At 37.6% G+C, this 19410-nt stretch overlaps 1 protein-coding gene across 1 annotated transcript in view; it reads left to right on the top strand.

Moving 5' to 3' along the window:
• The window catches only part of viaf (viral IAP-associated factor), a 57023-nt gene extending 52238 nt beyond the window's left edge, over positions 1 to 4785 (top strand). Inside the window, exon 5 of the mRNA XM_067136743.1 lies at positions 4520 to 4785. Within this exon, the coding sequence (XP_066992844.1) occupies positions 4520 to 4656 (137 nt within the window). The 3' untranslated portion in view covers positions 4657 to 4785. The remainder of the gene's footprint in view (positions 1 to 4519) is intronic.
• The last annotated feature ends 14625 nt before the right edge of the window (positions 4786 to 19410 follow it).

The following is a 19410-nucleotide window of genomic DNA, read 5'->3' as shown; positions in this document are numbered from 1 at the left end:
GCATGTTATTGTCCTCAAAAATTCCCTCAGAAATAATCAGCAATATTTATCTCAACATGGGCTTCCAAGATTAAACCTCTGGGAATACTTGTCCTTATTTAGACACTCGGTTATGGTGTCCGACCGGAACATATTAAATGCACTCTTATAATTATTCTCTGAACTCCAAAACACAGTCTATGACATCACCTTGCCATCCTACTGACCCACCTCGAGTTTCACAGTTCCAAATATGTCTTAACCACTCGCAATACTGAAAGGTCATAATACGAAGGATGCGTCCAGCGTATTAATTAAAACAACTGCAGAGAAATTACGGTGTACAGTTATGTTGGCAGTTACAGCAGATGATAGAAAGCTACCATCTTTTGTCATTTTCAAAAGAAAAACTCTGCCAAAGTGCAATCTTCCAGCTGGCATTATCATTCGAGTGCAGGAACAAGGTTGGATGTCATCTGATGTAGTGAAAAATTGGGTGGGATTGATGCCCTGGAGCTTTACTTCATAAAAATTTCATGCTTTTACTTGACAATTTTCATTCTGATTTAGCGGAGGCCATTAAAAATGAAGTTTCATGTCTTAACATTCGTGTCTTAATGCCAAGCAGGCTAACATCGATTTTACAGCCGCTAGACGTCTCTGTGAATGAGTGATTCAAAGATCATCTCCGCAATCTAATGAAATGTATGGTACAGAAGTGACGTCATGTGGGATGATGCAATGGATACAAACAACTCCGCTGATGAAGTTTATCTGTCTAATGATACATCTTCCGAAGTGAGCTGTGGGGAGTAAAGGACAGGTACATTGATTTTATTTACACACGTAACTCATTGGCATATAATGACGGCAGCCATGGAGCTGAGCACGAGTGGTTTTGTACACAAATTTCAGATATTCACCGAGAGATGGAACTGACATATTTTATACTGTCGGAAAGAGGGAGAGTTGCTCTTTCTCTCAATAGCGATTATTTTCGCTTATCTCGAACAGTTTGCATTGCAATTGACCTTGAAAAGACGTAGCTTGACTGCTTGCAGCTGAGGGCGAGTAGCTTTGAGCGCGTATTTCAGGCGTTCATCAAGAGATGGAATTACTGTATCATGTTATATATCGTTAAGAAGAGGAAGAGTTGTTCTTTCTCGCAATGGTAATTGCATTCGATTATCTCGAACCGTTTGCATTATAATCGACCTTGAAACGATGTAGCTTGATGGCCCTCCGTGGAGGCGAGCACGAGTATATTTGAGGGTGTATTTCAGACGCTCATCAATAGATGGAACTAAAATGTTACGTACCGTCAGAAAGAGGATGAGTCTCTCTTTCTCGCAATGGTAATTGCGTGTGATTATCTTGAACAGTTAGGATTATAATCGATCTTGAAAAGTTAGTCCCCATTATGTCTATCCCTATCCAAGGTGAGTAGATGAGTAGCATGGTGCATAGAAACAGTTGTCAGCTAGCAGTGATATATCAGATATTCTGAACAGAAGTGATAATGAAAGTGGTCAGAAACTTCAGATTTTGAAAAATTATTTAGTGTCAGTGGTGATAGTAACAATGGTGGATCCAAGGAAAGTGACAGTGAATAAGAAAATTCTGATGGTGATAGTGATGTCTCTAATGTTGAAGTGCCGGGTGCCAGAAGTGCTAAAGAGATGAAAGATGAAAACTACTGAAATGCCAAAATATACAAATATAAGATTTATGATATTTTTCATTTCATAAATTGAAGTTTGTATGCCTCCGTGGCTCAGGTGGCAGCACGCCGGCCTCTCGCTGTTGAGTTCTGTGGTTCAAATTCTGGGTGCTCCTGTTTTCCCTGTCTTGTTTCATTCTAGTAACACTCTCCAGTATCATTTTATCTCTCAGTCATTAGTCATTGTCCCTGAGGAGTGCGACAGGCTTCGGCAGCCGGCACCATTCCTGTCCTCGGGGCTAGATGGGCGCTTCATTCATTCCATCCCTGACCCGGTCGAGTGACTGGAGGTAGGATGTGGATTTTAATTTTTTTCCAAATTATAGTTTCCATGCGATAACTGTAATAACTAATTGAAAAGTTCTCATAAACTGTGATTTACGTAAATTAAATGCTAATCGTGGGCATGCAAAGGGCTAGAAATTAAATATGCCATTGGTTAATGAACTAATTTTGGTCCACACATTTTTTTTGGGTGATGTTTATTATGCATTGTTTTTGTTGCTAGGGTTGATCCCAGGATCAAGTGTTTGAAAAAAGCCGCACAACTTTTCAAATGTGTTATTTTCATTTCTTTGCTTTTAAATATTTATTTAAAGAATAAATTAATTTTGAAGTTGTACATCTCAATTTTATGTACAATTTTTTTTTATTCATTGCCTAATATCGATGTATTTTCCTCCATTGAGTTTTGCCCTCTAATTTTTAAGGAAAGAGTGGGAAATTATTCGAGCAAACTTGGTATGCTGATTTCACTTCCCATGTTTTACGGCTGTATTCAAACAAATTCCAAAACCGCTGGTTCTGCCACTGCCTTCTAGATTCGCACTGTTTGTAACTCTCGTGAGGTTAACAACATGTTAGTCAACATTTCTCAGGAAAAGTTTTAAGAAACACAAGAATCATAATATGGTGTTAGATAATGGATACCAGGCTTGAATCTACATGATGTCAAATGCTTACTAATGGCGGCTTCTGGCTCTGTTTTTTGGAAACCTTTTTGTATTGCATTGAATAAGATTCCCATAGGGAACCTGAAATATTTGTCCTGAATGAGTAAATTTATAATATCAGTGGTATTATCAATAAAGAGTGTTGTGTATTTTACCAGCCGTGTCATCTATACCAATTCTAAGCTGAGGAGTATTTTTTTGGCAAATTAAGAAGAAAGTAAGAGAAGGTCTATGGTAGTTAATTGGCTAGCTAGAACTGAGCACAAGGAAAGCGAGGATTCTATGGATGTCCATTGTAGCCATTTCTGTTGTTTGGTGTCAACCAGTCCTTGGCGGGTTTACTAACCACCATCTGACTCAAATATAGGAAGCAAAATCAGATCTATCTACAAGAATTAGTTTCTTTCTTTCTTTCTTTCTTTCTTTCTTTCTTTCTTTCTTTCTTTCTTTCTTACACCGGGCGAGTTGGCCGTGCGGTTAGGGGTACGAGGCTGTGAGCTTGCATCCAGGAGATAGTGGGTTCGAATCCCACTGTCAGCAGCTCTGAAGATAGTTTTCCATGGTTTCCCATTTTCATACCGGTCAAATGCTGGGGCTGTACCTTAATTAAGGCCATGGCCGCTTCCTTACAACTCCTAGGCCTTTCCTATCCCATCATTGCCATAAGACCTATCTTGTGTTGGTGCGACGTAAAGCCACAAGTAAAAAAAAAAAAACTTTCTTCCTCTCTTTTTTAGCAGAGTAACAGAGTACATTACCCCAATAGCAATGATGGTACTAGATACGTTCAGTATATATTGCATGTAAATAATATAATACAAGACAATAATGATTTACAATTAGAGATATTGTCATTGTAAGATATTACATAAAATATTATATTAAAGTGATTAATGGGAACTGAAATTAAAATCAATTTAGAAATGAAATAATAAACAATGCATCATATTATTATTATTATTATTATTATTATTATTATTATTATTATTATTATTATTATTATTATTATTTACTTGTGTACATACAGCTGTAGCATTTAATACATCTTATTTCAAGGTCTGCTTAAATTCTGCTGTTCAGTGTTCATTGTTTCAATATATATTTTTAAATGGTTAAAAGCCAAGGAAATCATAAAGCAAAATCTACTTCTGCAATTCCTGCAGCTATTTTATTAAATCTTATATACTGTTGTTTGGAATGAAATGTTTGAGAAGATGCAATAAATATTTGTATTAAACAAAGGCTTATACTTTTTGCATTAAATTTGATATGCAGAAGAAACTGCAGACTACATAAATCAAAGTTATTTAATAGGTTCTATATGGAACTCTGTAATATTTGAATCGTTGAACTGTAAAAACTTGCTTGTTGTTTTAAGGGGCCTAACATTGAAGGTCAAAATAAATGGTAGAGCAATACACACGCATCATGAAGGCTTGTCTTTCTTTCTATTTCATTAATATCACACACATTATGAGAAGCATACAATATACATACTTATTCAAGTCTATTTTAAAGGAGCCAAATAAGATCTTTAATGTATACTGATTATGAAGTTCTAGAGAATTTCTAGTAATGTATCCTAATCGCTCAAACCCACAGTGTCATTTTATGAATATCAGTGTTAAATAAAAGCTTTGAATCAAGTATAATGCCCAAATTGTTTGCTATTTTGAATCTTTCTGGGAGCTTATTTATTTTATAATTATGTTGATTATGTTAATTATGTTTAGAAAATATGATCACTTGACGTTTGTAAATATGCATAAGGAGGTTGTTTAAAGTACACCGGTTCTTTTCTGCCTGACTGTGAATGATGTGTGGCCACACTGATCCTTGACCTAATTGTCATTCATCTTTGTTGTAGAACTGGAATGGATCTTGGCTCAGACAGGAGCTGTGACCACTGAGCTGGAAGCAGACCCAAGGCCCAAGATCAGGGATGTTATGTTCTCAAAGCTGAAGAAATCTGATGATGATTTGAGTGATGATAATGATTGGTAGCATTATGTTTAAGAATATTTATTTTATTTATTTATACTAAACCAAATGTTTGTAAAGTTCTATCATAACCTTCTGTTTTAAAGCGATTTTATACAAGAAGAAAGTCTAAAATATATTTATTGTTAAGTAGAAAAACATAACTAAATTATTCAAGAACCCTTTTCATCTTTGGAAATTTCTACTTATGTTTATGACCCATTTACACCTCATGAATCAACTGACATAGCTGAGACCAAAGAAAATGTGTTAGAACAGTTGCACTGGCAAAATGCAAATCTCCAGCTACATGCAACCACTATTTGTTTGAAGACTGGTCATGATACCCCCTCAGTGGGTTAGGTGAATAAAAACTGCTGGTCGATATCTGTCAATCACACCAGACCTGTGCCCTTGAACACACACTCCAGTTACTCGAGTAGCAGCGTAGGTGTTCCAGATTCCTGATGAATACATGTAAAGCAGGCACTCATTCAATTTAGTGCTTGCTCGTGTTTCCTTGACCTAATGCAGTGGGTGACTCCAGGCGATGGTCTCAAGTTCAATAACGTGACAGAGTTTATGATGGTGGTTAACTGGAAAAGGAAATTATATATACTTTGCAGAGAATCATCTCAAGTTGATTACAAAGTGTTATATAGGTTCAGTAAGGAACATGTTTAATGGTTAGCAGAGGGGCCGATGACCTAGATGTTAGGCCTCTTTAAACAACAAGCCTCATCAATGGTTAGCGAAGCATTTCCTTGGGTACTCCTAAGAAACGAGGCGATGCACTAACAAACAAAGAAAAAAATTAAAACCATCTGGCGTTATGTTGGTGACCCTGGGTTTCAGAGTGGAGTTGGTGAAGACATCGATGCAAGTCAGAGCACTGTGTCAAAAATATTTTCGCAGGTTTTACATCAATAAAAATGAAAGCAGATTATTAGATAAAATTTCCAACAAATGTTGCCGAGATCCAGGAAGCGCAGGCTGTGTGGCAAGAACGTTTTACCTTCCCTTATACTGTTGGATCTGTGGACTGTACTCTTGTTCAAATTAAAAAGCCACATATTCATGGGGATGAGTACATTATTAACAGGAAAGGTGTCCCTAACATCAACATGCAGGCCATTTGCAATGGAAAGAAAGAAGAGTTCACTGTAGATGTATCAAGGCCTGGCTCTGTTCATTTCTCCCGAATTTGGAGAAACTCTGATATTTGCAGAGTTATGACTAGATGTCATGGAGATGCACTTCTGCTTGGTGATGTAGGTTATGGAATCTCTCCCATGGCTCATGACACCATTTCAAAACTCTGTCACTCCTGAACAGAGGGTTTATAATGCTTGTATCACAAGATAGCGAGTTGTGATAGATGCTTTGGTCAGTTAAGGCAGCACTTTACTATTTTGCAAAACAAGATTAAGTTAGCCATGGAGATGGTTCCGTCTATCATTTCATGTTGTTGGTTTCATTCTCCACAACGTTGCGAAGCATATCCAGAACGAAGATGTTGAAATCAGAGTTTTTATTGATGTAGATGATAACGTGCTTGTTAAACATGATGGTGTTCATGTTAGAGAGTGAGGACAGCAAAAGTGAAATGAAATAACAACAGTAATATATGGCTTACAAGATCAGGTAAGTGAAATAACTTTGGCAACATTTATCAGTTGACTTTGTACTTTTTTTTCATTAATCATGAGATGTTTAGTGTTCAGTATATTTTAAAAAACTGTCTATTGTGCAATCATTATTTAATTATATTATATCTATCCATAACTTACTATATACAGTATAATGTTCCTGTAAATCTGTGTGGGGAGGAATAATTTCAAGCTTTTAGTTATTTCAGTGTAGTACAACAGTATTTCTGCTTTTTTTGTATCAGCTGGAAAAGGGGAAATGATGATGATTATGACAACAGTATTAGTTCTTAGCTTTATTTTACTAATCAATTCATTAGCAACAAAGAACTTCTACTTTTAAATAGCACAGTAGGCTTACAACTGACAATAGAGTACGCTAACAGCACCTGTACAATCCGTTACTTGTTCCTCTCCTTCCCTGTTTCTACTGTTACTGTTTCCCGTTCCCTTTTTCTTTCCATATCTCTTTCGCTCTCCTTTAGCTGTAGTAACAAAATGTTGTTTCCGTTACAAAACCTTCAGTTGTTTTAATAGCACCAGCCTTTGCAGTTCACTATTATCAGGATGAATAGAAATATATAGTCGGATGACTTGCGCTGCTTTAAATGTTCCTTCACTACGTGGTGTTCTTGTAGATGTATAGGCATCAGCTGACTGAACACGTTTTTCTAAATGGGATATTTTATGTGACTTCTCATTTAAATAATTGATTTGAAACAGTGTATTGTCATGGGGGCGCGGGGGTTGGCACCACAGAATTACCGAGGTTTAGCATTTAAGTGTAATAGGGATACACCCACATAATATATTCTTCTAAATATGTAACTGCATGAGAGAAAATTAAGAGCAAAGCAGTGGAAGCAATAGCTGGGAATACTAAGGATAAAGTTTGAGGTCAACGTCGGATCAAATAAGGAGTACAATAAGTAAATGTTGCACTTAAGGATTCGCGTTAAGTTCAGGTATAGGGTTGCCAAGGCAAGATAAGAGAACACCGATACCTTTGACACAAAAATCTATTTGAAAAACACAATACTGTACCATATTTACAAGAAAATGTAGTGATGTTTACAATAGTGCCATAGAAAAGAAAGGAATTCATACAAATATTGTTCCTTCCCAACCATTGTCTCTACAGTACATACATTGTAGAGAAAGGGACAAAAAAGAGAAAAAGGGGAGGGGGGATAAAGGAGATAAATACATGCCCAAAGGCAAAATAGCAAGTTATCACTTTACACAAATTTAAATACCAAACGGAAGAAACCGTTTCTTGCAGAAATTATCCATTGAACACTTCTAATAGAAGTTAATTGCTTATATATGTTACGAAACCCTTGGTTTGCAGAATGATCTCTGGGAAACATTACACACCTCGAGAATGAGAATACAAGTTGTCTGATGCCAAGGAATACCAGGTAAATGATTTGACTGCAATTTTAACCATCGCGACATCCCAAACAGGTCAACCCAGTCCCACTTAACCTTGAATCGTTCAAAACCAAGTAACGCGAGAACAAGTGTATGGATCAAGACCAGGGTTGATGAATAAATAGTTCATGTTCAAAGTTGAAGATGACACCAAAAAAAAAAAAAAAAAGAGCCATATATGCCAGACACACATACCTCAGAAAGCTTGAAACATTATGCACCAGATATAGACCGGTGAAGAAGAATAAAGTCTTTACTAGGAAATGGCATGCTCCCCAGTAGTCGCTAGGTGAATACAAATCCTCATATTGCAGCTTTTAATAAAACATAATTAAATATCAGTCATGTCCATGCCAATCGTTCCGGAACGAGAAGAAGATAAATTATATACACTGCTTCATAAGAGAAAAATAAAACAGCCATAGTTCCAACCTCTACACAAACTTGTCCATCTCAATTGGGTATGAGCGAAGCCGCAAATATATACTATAGTGTAGAGGGGGAGGAATTGGGGAAGAGAGACTAGCACTTTCTCGAAGGTATTAGACATTACGAGAGCATGCGCCAGTAGAAACAGTTGTCCATCCGCGTAGCGTGACGTCATCGGGATATCAGCTGACATGCAAAACAGTTGACTATCAGCGGCCAAGATGAAAGTTGTGTGTGTGCGGCGTTTTTCCATTTCTTGGAAATATATTGGTGATGAGGCGAGTCCATTACAGTATTCATTATTGTGGTGCTTCTGGAATGTGCATTCTGTTCACTGATGGATAACTGTGTTTATGTGCAATATGTGCTTGATGCAAAGTAAGATATATGGTAGTGTTCTTGTTTTGAAAGAAATCTGAAAAATACTTCTTTTATTAAGAAGGAAGCCATACTTTCCAGTGTCGACTCGGTTGAATGTCTGTCGAATACACAAGTTCAATATAAATACTACACTGTAACCTACCTGTTAAAAAATGTACTGTTGGAAAAGAAATAAAAATACACACTATTAAACAAAGAATGACATGTTTCATTCTTAAAATATCATTGGATTCTATCAAGTCACGATCAATATTTGGAAATATTTATGTTTATTTCTATCCAGACCCCTATGAAATTGAAATCTGGAACTTATCTTAATGAAGTCCTGCTTTGTCTCCACTTCAGCATACAGTGCGAGGGCATTTGAAAAAACCTTTGCTCTCTCATAGGCTCGAATCCAAACCGTCTGCCAGTCGACTGATCCTCATTACGTCACATCCCCCGCCCTGGTCAGGTCAATGACACATTACATTTCTCTTTCAGGTGCTTTACCCCTAGTGTTGTTCCCTAAGATTATTATTGTTGTTGCTATCCTTATTATTATTTCTCGTATTATGATTCCTTTTAAAAACTACACAAAGGTTCTTAATGATCATATAATGTTCTACCTATTATACTAGTAATTTATAATTTCAAACACACAAAACAGAAGAAAGTCCAACCAACCTCAAAAATATCAGGTAAAAGTTCATACAAATTATCAGGCAAACCAAGAGACAATCACAGAAAGATCTAATCAACTCAATAGAAGAAAACTAACCACAAAACCAATTCCAGAGACTTTTACAAAATGTTTTGAAGACAAGTACAAAAATTTGCCCCTCCCACATTAATGCTGAAAGGTGAGGATGGAAAAATGACACATAATGACAAGGAAAATGCCGAAATCATGGCAAAAGCATCCATTAAACTTTTGAATTGTGAAGAACCCCAGGAACTTTTAGCAATTAATACAGACACGCCCATCAAAACCCTGCCTGAACTCATAAACCCCCCAACAATCCAAGAGGTGGAAACAGCACTCAAAGAGTTGAAAAATTATAAGGCATGCAGAGAAGACCAAGTTTTCGCAGAAATGTGGAAATATGCCAGTGATACAGTTCAAACATCCTTACACATAGACCTAACAAAAATCTGGATAACAGAAAAGTTCCCCAAACATTGGACCACAGCCATAATCCACCCACTCCACAAAAAAGGAGATAAAAGCAATCCAGATAATTACAGAGGTATCTCTCTCTTAGACTGCACATACAAGATTTTCTCTAGAATCCTATACAGGAGGATCAGAGAGCAACTAGAGGAAGAATTAGGTGAATACCAAGGAGGCTTCAGATCTTGGAGAAGCTGTGCAGAACAAATCATCACTTTAAAATTAGCCATAGCATATTACAAGAAGCAAAACAAACCTCTTGCAATAACCTTCGTGGACTTTAAAAAAGCTTACGACTGTATCCATAGACCTTCAATGTTGGAAATTTTAAGAAATTTCGGGCTTCATCCAAAATTAATCAGATTGAACTCACATTAACCAACACTAAATCAAAAGTCAAGTTCAGAGAGCAATTCTCTGAGCCATGCATCATAAAAACAGGCTTAAGACAAGGAGATTGCTTGTCACCACTGCTGTTCAACTGTGCCTTGGAATATATAATGAGGGAATGGTACAAGAGTAACCCAAAAAACATCCAAATTGGAAGACCCAAAGACAACATAAGTTTAAATTGCCTAGGTTTTGCTGATGACCTTGCTCTCTTGTCCAAAAATATTCAGGAAACCAGACAACAAGTTATATCACTACAGGAAATAGCACAGAAAATTGGTCTTGGAATATCTTTTGAAAAGACAGTAATCATGTTTACTGACCCACCACTCATAAACAAAATTGCCATAGGAAACCAGAAATCAAAATTGTAGATAAATTTAAATATCTGGGAGAAATCATAACATATAACTTAAATGAAAAGCCAGCATGGCATAACAGAATACATAAACTGACCAGAGCACAATATGTCACCAAGAATACCTACAACAAAAACGGCCTGTCAATAGCAACAAAATTAAAACATTACAAAACAGTCACTCAACCAGAAATAACATACGCAAGCGAAACCATCTTCGAAACAACTAACACTGCACAAATAGACAAAATACTCAAGATAGAGAGAAGAATCATTAGAACGTGCATCAACAAATCATACCAAAAAGATGGACACTGGAGAGTAGCTTCTAATGAAACAGTCTACAAGGAAATAGAACCAGTAATGAGCACAATCAGGAAGAAACGCATTTCATTTTTTGGACATCTAATCAGGACACCAGAGAACAGGATCATCAGGAGAATAATAGAAAAATTATGAAACAGTAAGTGCAACATTAAGTGGATTACAGAAATCAAGGAAGATATGGATGAACTACAAACTACAATGGAAGACCTAAGAAACAAAATCAAGAAACTCATAGACAAACAAACCAGACTCCAAATCAGAATCAACAAACAGACAATAGGAAGGGTGAATTCTGATGAAGAAGGACAAGATCAGAGAGAATGAAGAAGTACTGGGCTGACAGGAAACTGAGAAACTCTTTGTATAAAGTTGGCTAGAGTGGTCCAATAAAGGCCATAAAATGTAAATAATACTAGTAATTTTGTAATGATAAGGATAGCAACAAAAATGATAATACTTAGGGAACACCAGGGGTAAAGCACCTGAAGGAGAAGTGCAGCTTGTCATTGACCTGACCAGGATTGGGGGCGTGACTTAATAAGGATCAGCTGACTGGTAGCCGGTTTGGATTTGAGCCACAACGCCTCATATTGTATGCTGGAGTGGAGACAAGGCAGGACTTCATTCAGATAAGTTCCAGATTTCAATTTCGTAGGGGTTTGGATAGAAATAAACATAAAGATTTCCAAATATTGAGTGTGACATGATAGAATCTGATGAGGTTCTTTTACGAATGAAACATGTCATTCTTTGTTTAATTGCGTGTATTTTTATTCCTTAATAGTGGTTCTTTTTTTCTTTACAGATATGTTATAGTGTAATATTTATATTGAACTTGTGTGTTCGACAGATTGAAAAGCTTTTAAATTACATGAAAAATACATACTAAATATTTTACAGTTAGTAATTGCATTAGGGCATTACTTTTGAAATTGGTTCATCAATAATGTAATCAATATCTCAAATGTTTATATGCCTAGTTGAGCTAAGTGTTCTTTCAGTAATTCACCACAAAATCAAACTCAGTTGCAATTATCATGTGGCCCAAAAAAAAAAAAAACACAAGTTGTTAAACTGTTTAGTGTATATGCTATGTAATATAAACATATTAAACCTCTGCAGGCACGTACATGATTTTTACATATGTCATACACATGTACTTCTTTTATTCGGAAGTAGAATTGGCATCTTATATAGCGGAAATTAATTGTGGATCCAAGTCCTGAGCACGTTCAGTACAGCAACCTAGTCCATGAGAAACAGTAATTAAAATAAATTATCCAGGCATTATTGCAATATTTCTCCTGATAATACTTCTAGTACAGTAAGATTTCTCACAACTTCCTCTTCATGAGAAAACATAAATAATTCATTTGATACGTGAATGAGACAGTTGATGATTTGCTATGTTCTTATAAAACTTGTTAGACCTAAAAATGGACTGCCTTTTGCCTCCTCTGAATTGTTTTGCAGAGAACCATCTCATGCTGCACAGTTTGTCACTTTGGTTACATATTTAATAATATATCCACTGAAGTGATGAATTACACTCATTTTTTAATTGCTGAAAGAAGCTGTTGGTTCATCTTATCAACTGGATAATGGTGGCTGATCAAAGGTAAACTTGCTGCGAATTTTTCATGAGCTGTACCTGTACTCATGATTTTGGCATTTTGGAGAATAGAATGGGATTTTTGGGACTGAAAAGAAGTGACTTTCATTCGACTGTTTATTGTAATTCGACTTGAAATCCGGGACAAGTTGTAGGGCTATTCACACGCGGTAGCAATTTGAAACGTAAGGCGATGTATACATCCTACTTCTTAAGTACTTAAAACATTCACACCACCATAAAAACTTTGACTTTGTTAAGCTTTAAAGAGGCCGGGGGGAGGGGAGGAGGAGGAAGGTAAACGAAATTAACTATATTTAGTCTTGGATTTAAAACTTATTGCTTAAAACATGATGACATATCAAAATATTTTTAAAAATATATAGTCCTTATGTTACCATGTAATCTCAAATCTACGGAGAAAAAATTATTCCCATTTTCTTGTAGTGTTATGTCCTGTTTAAAAGATTCTGAGTAATGTACTGTAACCGTATCGGTCATACATATAATTAATTGAAAATTGGCTTAGGCAGTGGAAACTTTTGTCAAGCTCCTTTGTCCATGTCGAAGTCAAGTTGCATCAAATTGCACAATACTTCCGACTTGGTGGTGCAAACATGAGTCCGTCATAGCTGGAGAGATCCCCAGAAAGAGAGCGAGCTATGAAAATGACAAGGAAGGAAAATATATAGCAATAACTCCGCCCACTAAAAATGGCTGAAACACGGTAATGCCAACGTACAAGCTTGATTTGTATTGTAAGATTTCGAGATAAGCATATTAACCTCGGTATGTCATATGTTTTTTAGTAGACTTCCTACAAAATTATACTTATTTGTAAAATTTCAACGTATGGAAAATTACGCCACCAGAAGATTATAAGCACCAGTAGCGTACCCACGCTAGCTGAGAACGCAGACTCCAGATGGGGGATCCCCGAAAAGGCATCGTTTTGAGGGTAAATATCAGATAAACCGCTGATCAATTTCTTTGCTTATGGAGTAGGTCCTTTCTTATCCTTCATGACATTTTGTACACCAAATCTATCTTTTACAGTACCATCTCGATTCTATATTTTCCACTCAGTTCCATCGCAATGCAAAGATTGGCTGGTGTGGGGGTGTTACACTCTTTACTGGTCACCGCACACGAAGTGATGACATCAGAATCTGTTCTTATTTTTGATGAAGACTACCTATTCCCTTATATCATTGGCATAAATAATCACTTGCGAGAATCTAATATATTCTGAATTAACACATATCTACCAATGTAGGCTTTAACTACAGACATCCTAACCTATATCGATATAGTATTCGATATATTGATAAGTAGTAATACTTATCGATATACACGTTGTTAAAAACCTTACCTTTATCTGTCGCTTTCCAGAATGATGTGTGTTACTGGAATCATACACAACTATTAACCTGACCCTAGGGAGATAGGGTCATCTCCCCTATCCTTCACTTGTCTGGCACATCCATGTTGCGGGGATGGGTATCCTCCACATCAGTGCACCGGTGTGAAGGAGAGCTAAGTTCAGGCAGGGACTCAGTCTCACGGGGTATAATGTGGAACCCATGCCCAGGGTTACGGGTGAAGACCTTAAGAGCATCTTATGCAGAGAAGGAGAACTTCGGAATGGCACAGATGGTGGATGAGGTAACCCATTCTCTCTGGCGAAAATTAGAAGAGGAAACCACTGCCTTGTGGAGAAGAGGGATCTTCAAAGGCTAAGGGAAAGAAAATCCTCAGGTGCGTTAGGCTTAGCAGGTCAGCAGATGAGTAAATTTGTACTTGCTTTCAACTATAATACAAGCCTCGGATGGAAGTTTAAAAATGGAAATGGAACTGACAAGTCTCTGACTACAGTTGCACAGTATGATGGTAATCCTGATGTTCGTGCAAGTGTTAGATCAGAGAACAAAACCCGATTTGGAACAATAAATATTTTAACAATGAATGGGAAGGAAAATAAATTGATTGACCTAATGGAGAGACGAAAACTTGACATCTTGGGATTAAGTGAAGTAAAATGGAAAGGGAAAGGAATGAAGAAACTAAGAAAGGGGTACACCTTGTACTGGAGGGGTAACTGTAAAGAGAAAAGAAATGGAGTGGGATTTGTAGTGAATCAGAATGTCGAACCAATAGCTGAAGTTGAGTATGTAAATGAAATAATTATAATAATGCACATACATAAAATAAAATAATAATAATTGTATGGCCTCAACTACCGTGTGCAGACATTTCAATTTGACGCCATCCGGCTGTCTGCTCATCAATTTCGACGTTCCATTTTACTCTAGGCCCACTAGATAGCAGACCAAGTAAACCAAAACTCTCTTGGGCGTCTATGGCTGAGATTTTAATGAATTTGTCGGGTGAACACCAAATGTGCCACCAGAGATCTTTTACATGCCGTCATCGTACGACATGGAGTGTCGAATGGACTTTTTTCCGCCCTTCAAAAATCCGACTACCTCTGCCGGGTTTGAACCCGCTATCTTGGGATCCGGAGGCCGACACTCTACCACTAATCCACAGAGGCAGCTTAATGCACATACATGTAAACAAGGAACTACTGAAAATAATACAGGTAAATGCTCCACAGACAGGATGTAGCATGGAAGAAAAAGAAGAGTGCCTCAATGAACTGGAAACATATTGTTCGAGATCATGATAATGGGAGATCTAAATGCTCATGTGGGAACTGATAGAATGGGGTATGAGAATGTTCTGAGCCCACATGGGTATGGCCATAGAAATGAAGATGGAGAGAAACTGTTGGACTTTTGTATCAGAAATAAACTGATAATAAAGAACACATGGTTTATGAAGAGGAATAGCCATAAGATCAGCCGACATAGTTGGGATGGACAGTATGGAACACTCATCGATTTTAAAATAATGGACCAAGAATGGGGAAGATACATCATGAATATGAAGATAATCCCTAGTGAAAATATGGAAGGTGATCATAGATTATTGATTGTGGAATTAAAACAAGTAAAATTCCCTAAAATTGTATTGAAGAAGAAACCAAAGATCAGGGTTTGGGAATTGGAGGAGGAGGATAAATGAATGGTATTCCAAGAGTGTATAAAAAGGAAGTTGCCTAACATGGAAATACGAAGTGGAGAAGAAGAGTGAGATATTTTAAGGAGCAACAATTGAGGTATGCAGGAAGAAAAAAGGAAAGGAGACACAGTGGTGACAGACAAAATAAAAAAAGAAATTGAAAGGAAGAAAAGAGGAGAGAAATGGATAAGGAAAAGCAAGAAACGTATCAGAGGGATGAGAATAAGATAGAAAGGTTACATGTGGAATACAAAAGATTGAAACTACAAGTAAAGAGGAGTATCAAGGAAAAAAAGGAGAAATGTTGGGGAGAGTTTACCAACAAAATTGAGCAAGATAGTCGAAGAAATCAGAAACCATTATACATACATACATACATACATACATACATACATACATACATACATTATCATTATAGACTGTTATGCCTTTCAGCGTTCAGTCTGCAAGCCTCTGAGAATTTACTAAACGTCGCCACAATCCTCGATTTGCAACTAGTGTTGTGGCCTCGTTTAGTTCTATACCTCTTATCTTTAAATCGTTAAAAACCGAGTCTAACCATCGTCGTCTTGGTCTCCCTCTACTTCTCTTACCCTCCATAACAGAGTCCATTATTCTCGTAGGTAACCTATCCTCCTCCATTCACCTCACATGACCCCACCACCAAAGCCGGTTTATGCGTACAGCTTCATCCATCGAGTTCATTCCTAAATTAGCCCTTATCTCATTCCGAGTACCATCCTGCCATTGTTCCCACCTGTTTGTACCAGCAATCATTCTTGCTACTTTCATGTCTGTTACTTCTAACTTATGAATAAGATATCCTGAGTCCACCCAGCTTTCGCTGCCGTAAAGCAAAGTTGGTCTGAAAACAGACCGATGTAAAGATAGTTTCGTCTGGGAGCTGACTTCCTTCTTACAGAATACTGCTGATCGCAACTGCGAGCTCACTGCATTAGCTTTACTACACCTTGATTCAATCTCACTTAGTATATTACCATCCTGGGAGAACACACAACCTAAATACTTGAAATTATCGACCTGTTCTAGCTTTGTATCACCAATCTGACATTCAATTCTGTTGAATTTCTTACCTACTGACATCAATTTAGTCTTCGAGAGGCTAATTTTCATACCATACTCATTGCACCTATTTTCAAGTTCCAAGATATTAGACTGCAGGCTTTCGGCACAGTCTGCCATTAAGACCAAGTCGTCAGCATAGGCCAAACTGCTTACTACATTTCCACCTAACTGAATCCCTCCCTGCCATTTTATACCTTTCAGCAGATGATCCATGTAAACTACGAACAACAAAGGTGAAAGATTACAGCCTTGTCTAACCCCTGTAAGTACCCTGAACCAAGAACTCATTTTACCATCAATTCTCACTGAAGCCCAATTGTCAACATAAATGCCTTTGATTGATTTTAATAATCTACCTTTAATTCCATAGTACCCCAGTATGGCGAACATCTTTTCCCTCGGTACCCTGTCATATGCTTTCTCTAGATCTACGAAACATAAACACTCAATTACCTGGCGCATACAGAAAATCTGATCCTGACAGCCTCTCTGTGGTCTGAAACCACACTGGTTTTCATCCAACTTCCTCTCAACGACTGATTGCACCCTCCCTTCCAAGATGCCAGTGAATACTTTGCCTGGTATACTAATCAATGAGATACCTCGATAGTTGTTGCAATCCTTCCTGTTCCCTTGCTTATAGATAGGTGCATTTATTGTTTTTGTCCAATCTGAAGGTACCTTACCAACACTCCACGCTAATTTTACTACTCTATGAAGCCATTTCATCCCTGTCTTCCCACTATACTTCACCATTTCAGGTCTAATTTCATCTATTCCTGCTGCCTTATGACAATGGAGTTTATTTACTATTCTTTCCACTTCCTCAAGCATAATTTCACCAACATCATTTTCCTCCTCCCCATGAGCTTGGCTGTTTGCAACACCACCAGGATGATTTCCTTCTACATTGAGAACATGTTCAAAATATTCCCTCCACCTCTCCAGTGATTCCCCGGGATCTATTATGAGTTCACCTGAATTACTCAAAACATTGTTTATTTCCTTTTTCCCTCCCTTCCTAAGATTCTTTATTACTGTCCAGAAAGGTTTCCCTGCTGCTTGACCTAGCCTTTCCAGGTTATTACCAAAATCTTCCCATGACTTCTTTTTGGATTCAACAACTATTTGTTTCGCTCTGTTTCTTTCATCTACGTACCAATCCCTGTCTGCCTCGACCCTTGTTTGGAGTCATTTCTGATAAGCCTTCTTTCGCCTTTTCCCATCTTTACACACAGTTGTTCCTAGGCATTCCTTTGCTGTTTCTACTACAGCATCCCTGTATGCCACCCATTCACTTTCTATATCCTGAACCTGCTTACTGTCTACGGTTCGACACTTCTCACTAATCATATCCATGTACTTCTGTCTAATTTCCTTGTCCTGGAGTTTTTCTACCCTTATTCGTTTGCAGACAGATTTCACTTTGTCTACCCTAGGCCTAGAGATACTTAGTTCACTACAGATCAGATAGTGGTCTGTATCATAGAAAAATCCGTGAAAAACTTGTACATTCCTAACAGATTTCCTGAATTCAAAGTCTGTTTAGATATAGTCTATTATGGATCTGGTACCCCTAGCCTCCCATGTGTAGCGGTGAATAGCCTTATGCTTGAAGAATGTATTCGTAACAGCTAAACCCATACTAGCACAGAAGTCCAGCAAACGCTTCCCATTCCCATTAGCTTCCATATCTTCCCCACATTTACCAATCACCCTTTCGTATCATTCAGTTCTATTCCCAACTCTCACATTGAAATCACCCATTAGCACTATTCTATCCTTGCTGTTGACCCTGACCACGATGTCACTCAATGCTTCATAAAACTTGTCAACTTCATCCTCATCTGCACCCTCACATGGTGAATACACGGACACAATTCTTGTCCTAATTCCTCCCACTGACAAATCTACCCACATCATTCGCTCATTTACGTGCCTAACAGAAACTATGTTGCGTGCAATGGTATTCCTGATAAAGAGCCCTACCCCAGACTCTGCCCTTTCCTTTCTACCACCCGTCAAGTACACTTTATAATCTCCCACCTCTTCCTCATTATCTCCCCTTACCCGAATATCACTTACTCCTAGCACATCCAGATGCATCCTCTTTGCTGACTCAGCCAGTTCTACCTTCTTTCTTCCGTAAGCCCCATTAATATTGATAGCTCCCCATCGAATTCCATTTCGTTCTCCAAGTTGTTTCCAAGGAGTCCCTTGCCTGTCAAATGGGAGTGGGACTCCATTACTCCCATAGGTCCGAGGCTTGCTTAAAGTGTTCTGAGCTCGGTAACTTCATGAAGCAGGATGCTGCCCTACTTGCACATAGTCCAAGTGAGGATCTCTCCTCTAACGGGTTATGGACCACCGGTGAATTTTATAGTCCTAGCCGCCTGAGCACAAGGAGGGCCACGACTCAGAATATGTCCGAGATGCCCACTCCCATTCCATAGCAACTGATATCGCGACTCTCAGGACCACTTACTAGGCCACTCAGCCGTTGCCCATGGTTCACGAACTAGGATGTGACTACAGTAACCCACAAACATGAACCATAACCATTATACAGAGTAATAAAATTGAAAAGAATAACAGTTTACATATCTAGGTAACATTATTAATGGCAATAATGAAATCAATCTTGAAATTAATAACCTATAATTATTATAGGTACAACATTTTATCATCAAGTCAGAGCTTTTATGGGATGACACAGTACCCAAGAGAACGAAATTAACATTATATAAACAGTATTTCATAGCAATTGTAACATACGGTCTAGAAACACTGGTAACTAATAAGAGACAAGATAGTAAGATCCAAGCAGTAGATATGAAATTTTTAATAACATCAGTTAAAAAGACAAAGATGAATT

This window comes from Anabrus simplex, chromosome 1 (assembly GCF_040414725.1).
Source record: "Anabrus simplex isolate iqAnaSimp1 chromosome 1, ASM4041472v1, whole genome shotgun sequence".
Classification (NCBI taxonomy): Eukaryota; Metazoa; Arthropoda; class Insecta; order Orthoptera; family Tettigoniidae; genus Anabrus; species Anabrus simplex.
The sequence above is the reverse complement of the archived record's forward strand: the minus strand, read 5'-3'. Positions and strand labels throughout refer to the sequence as shown.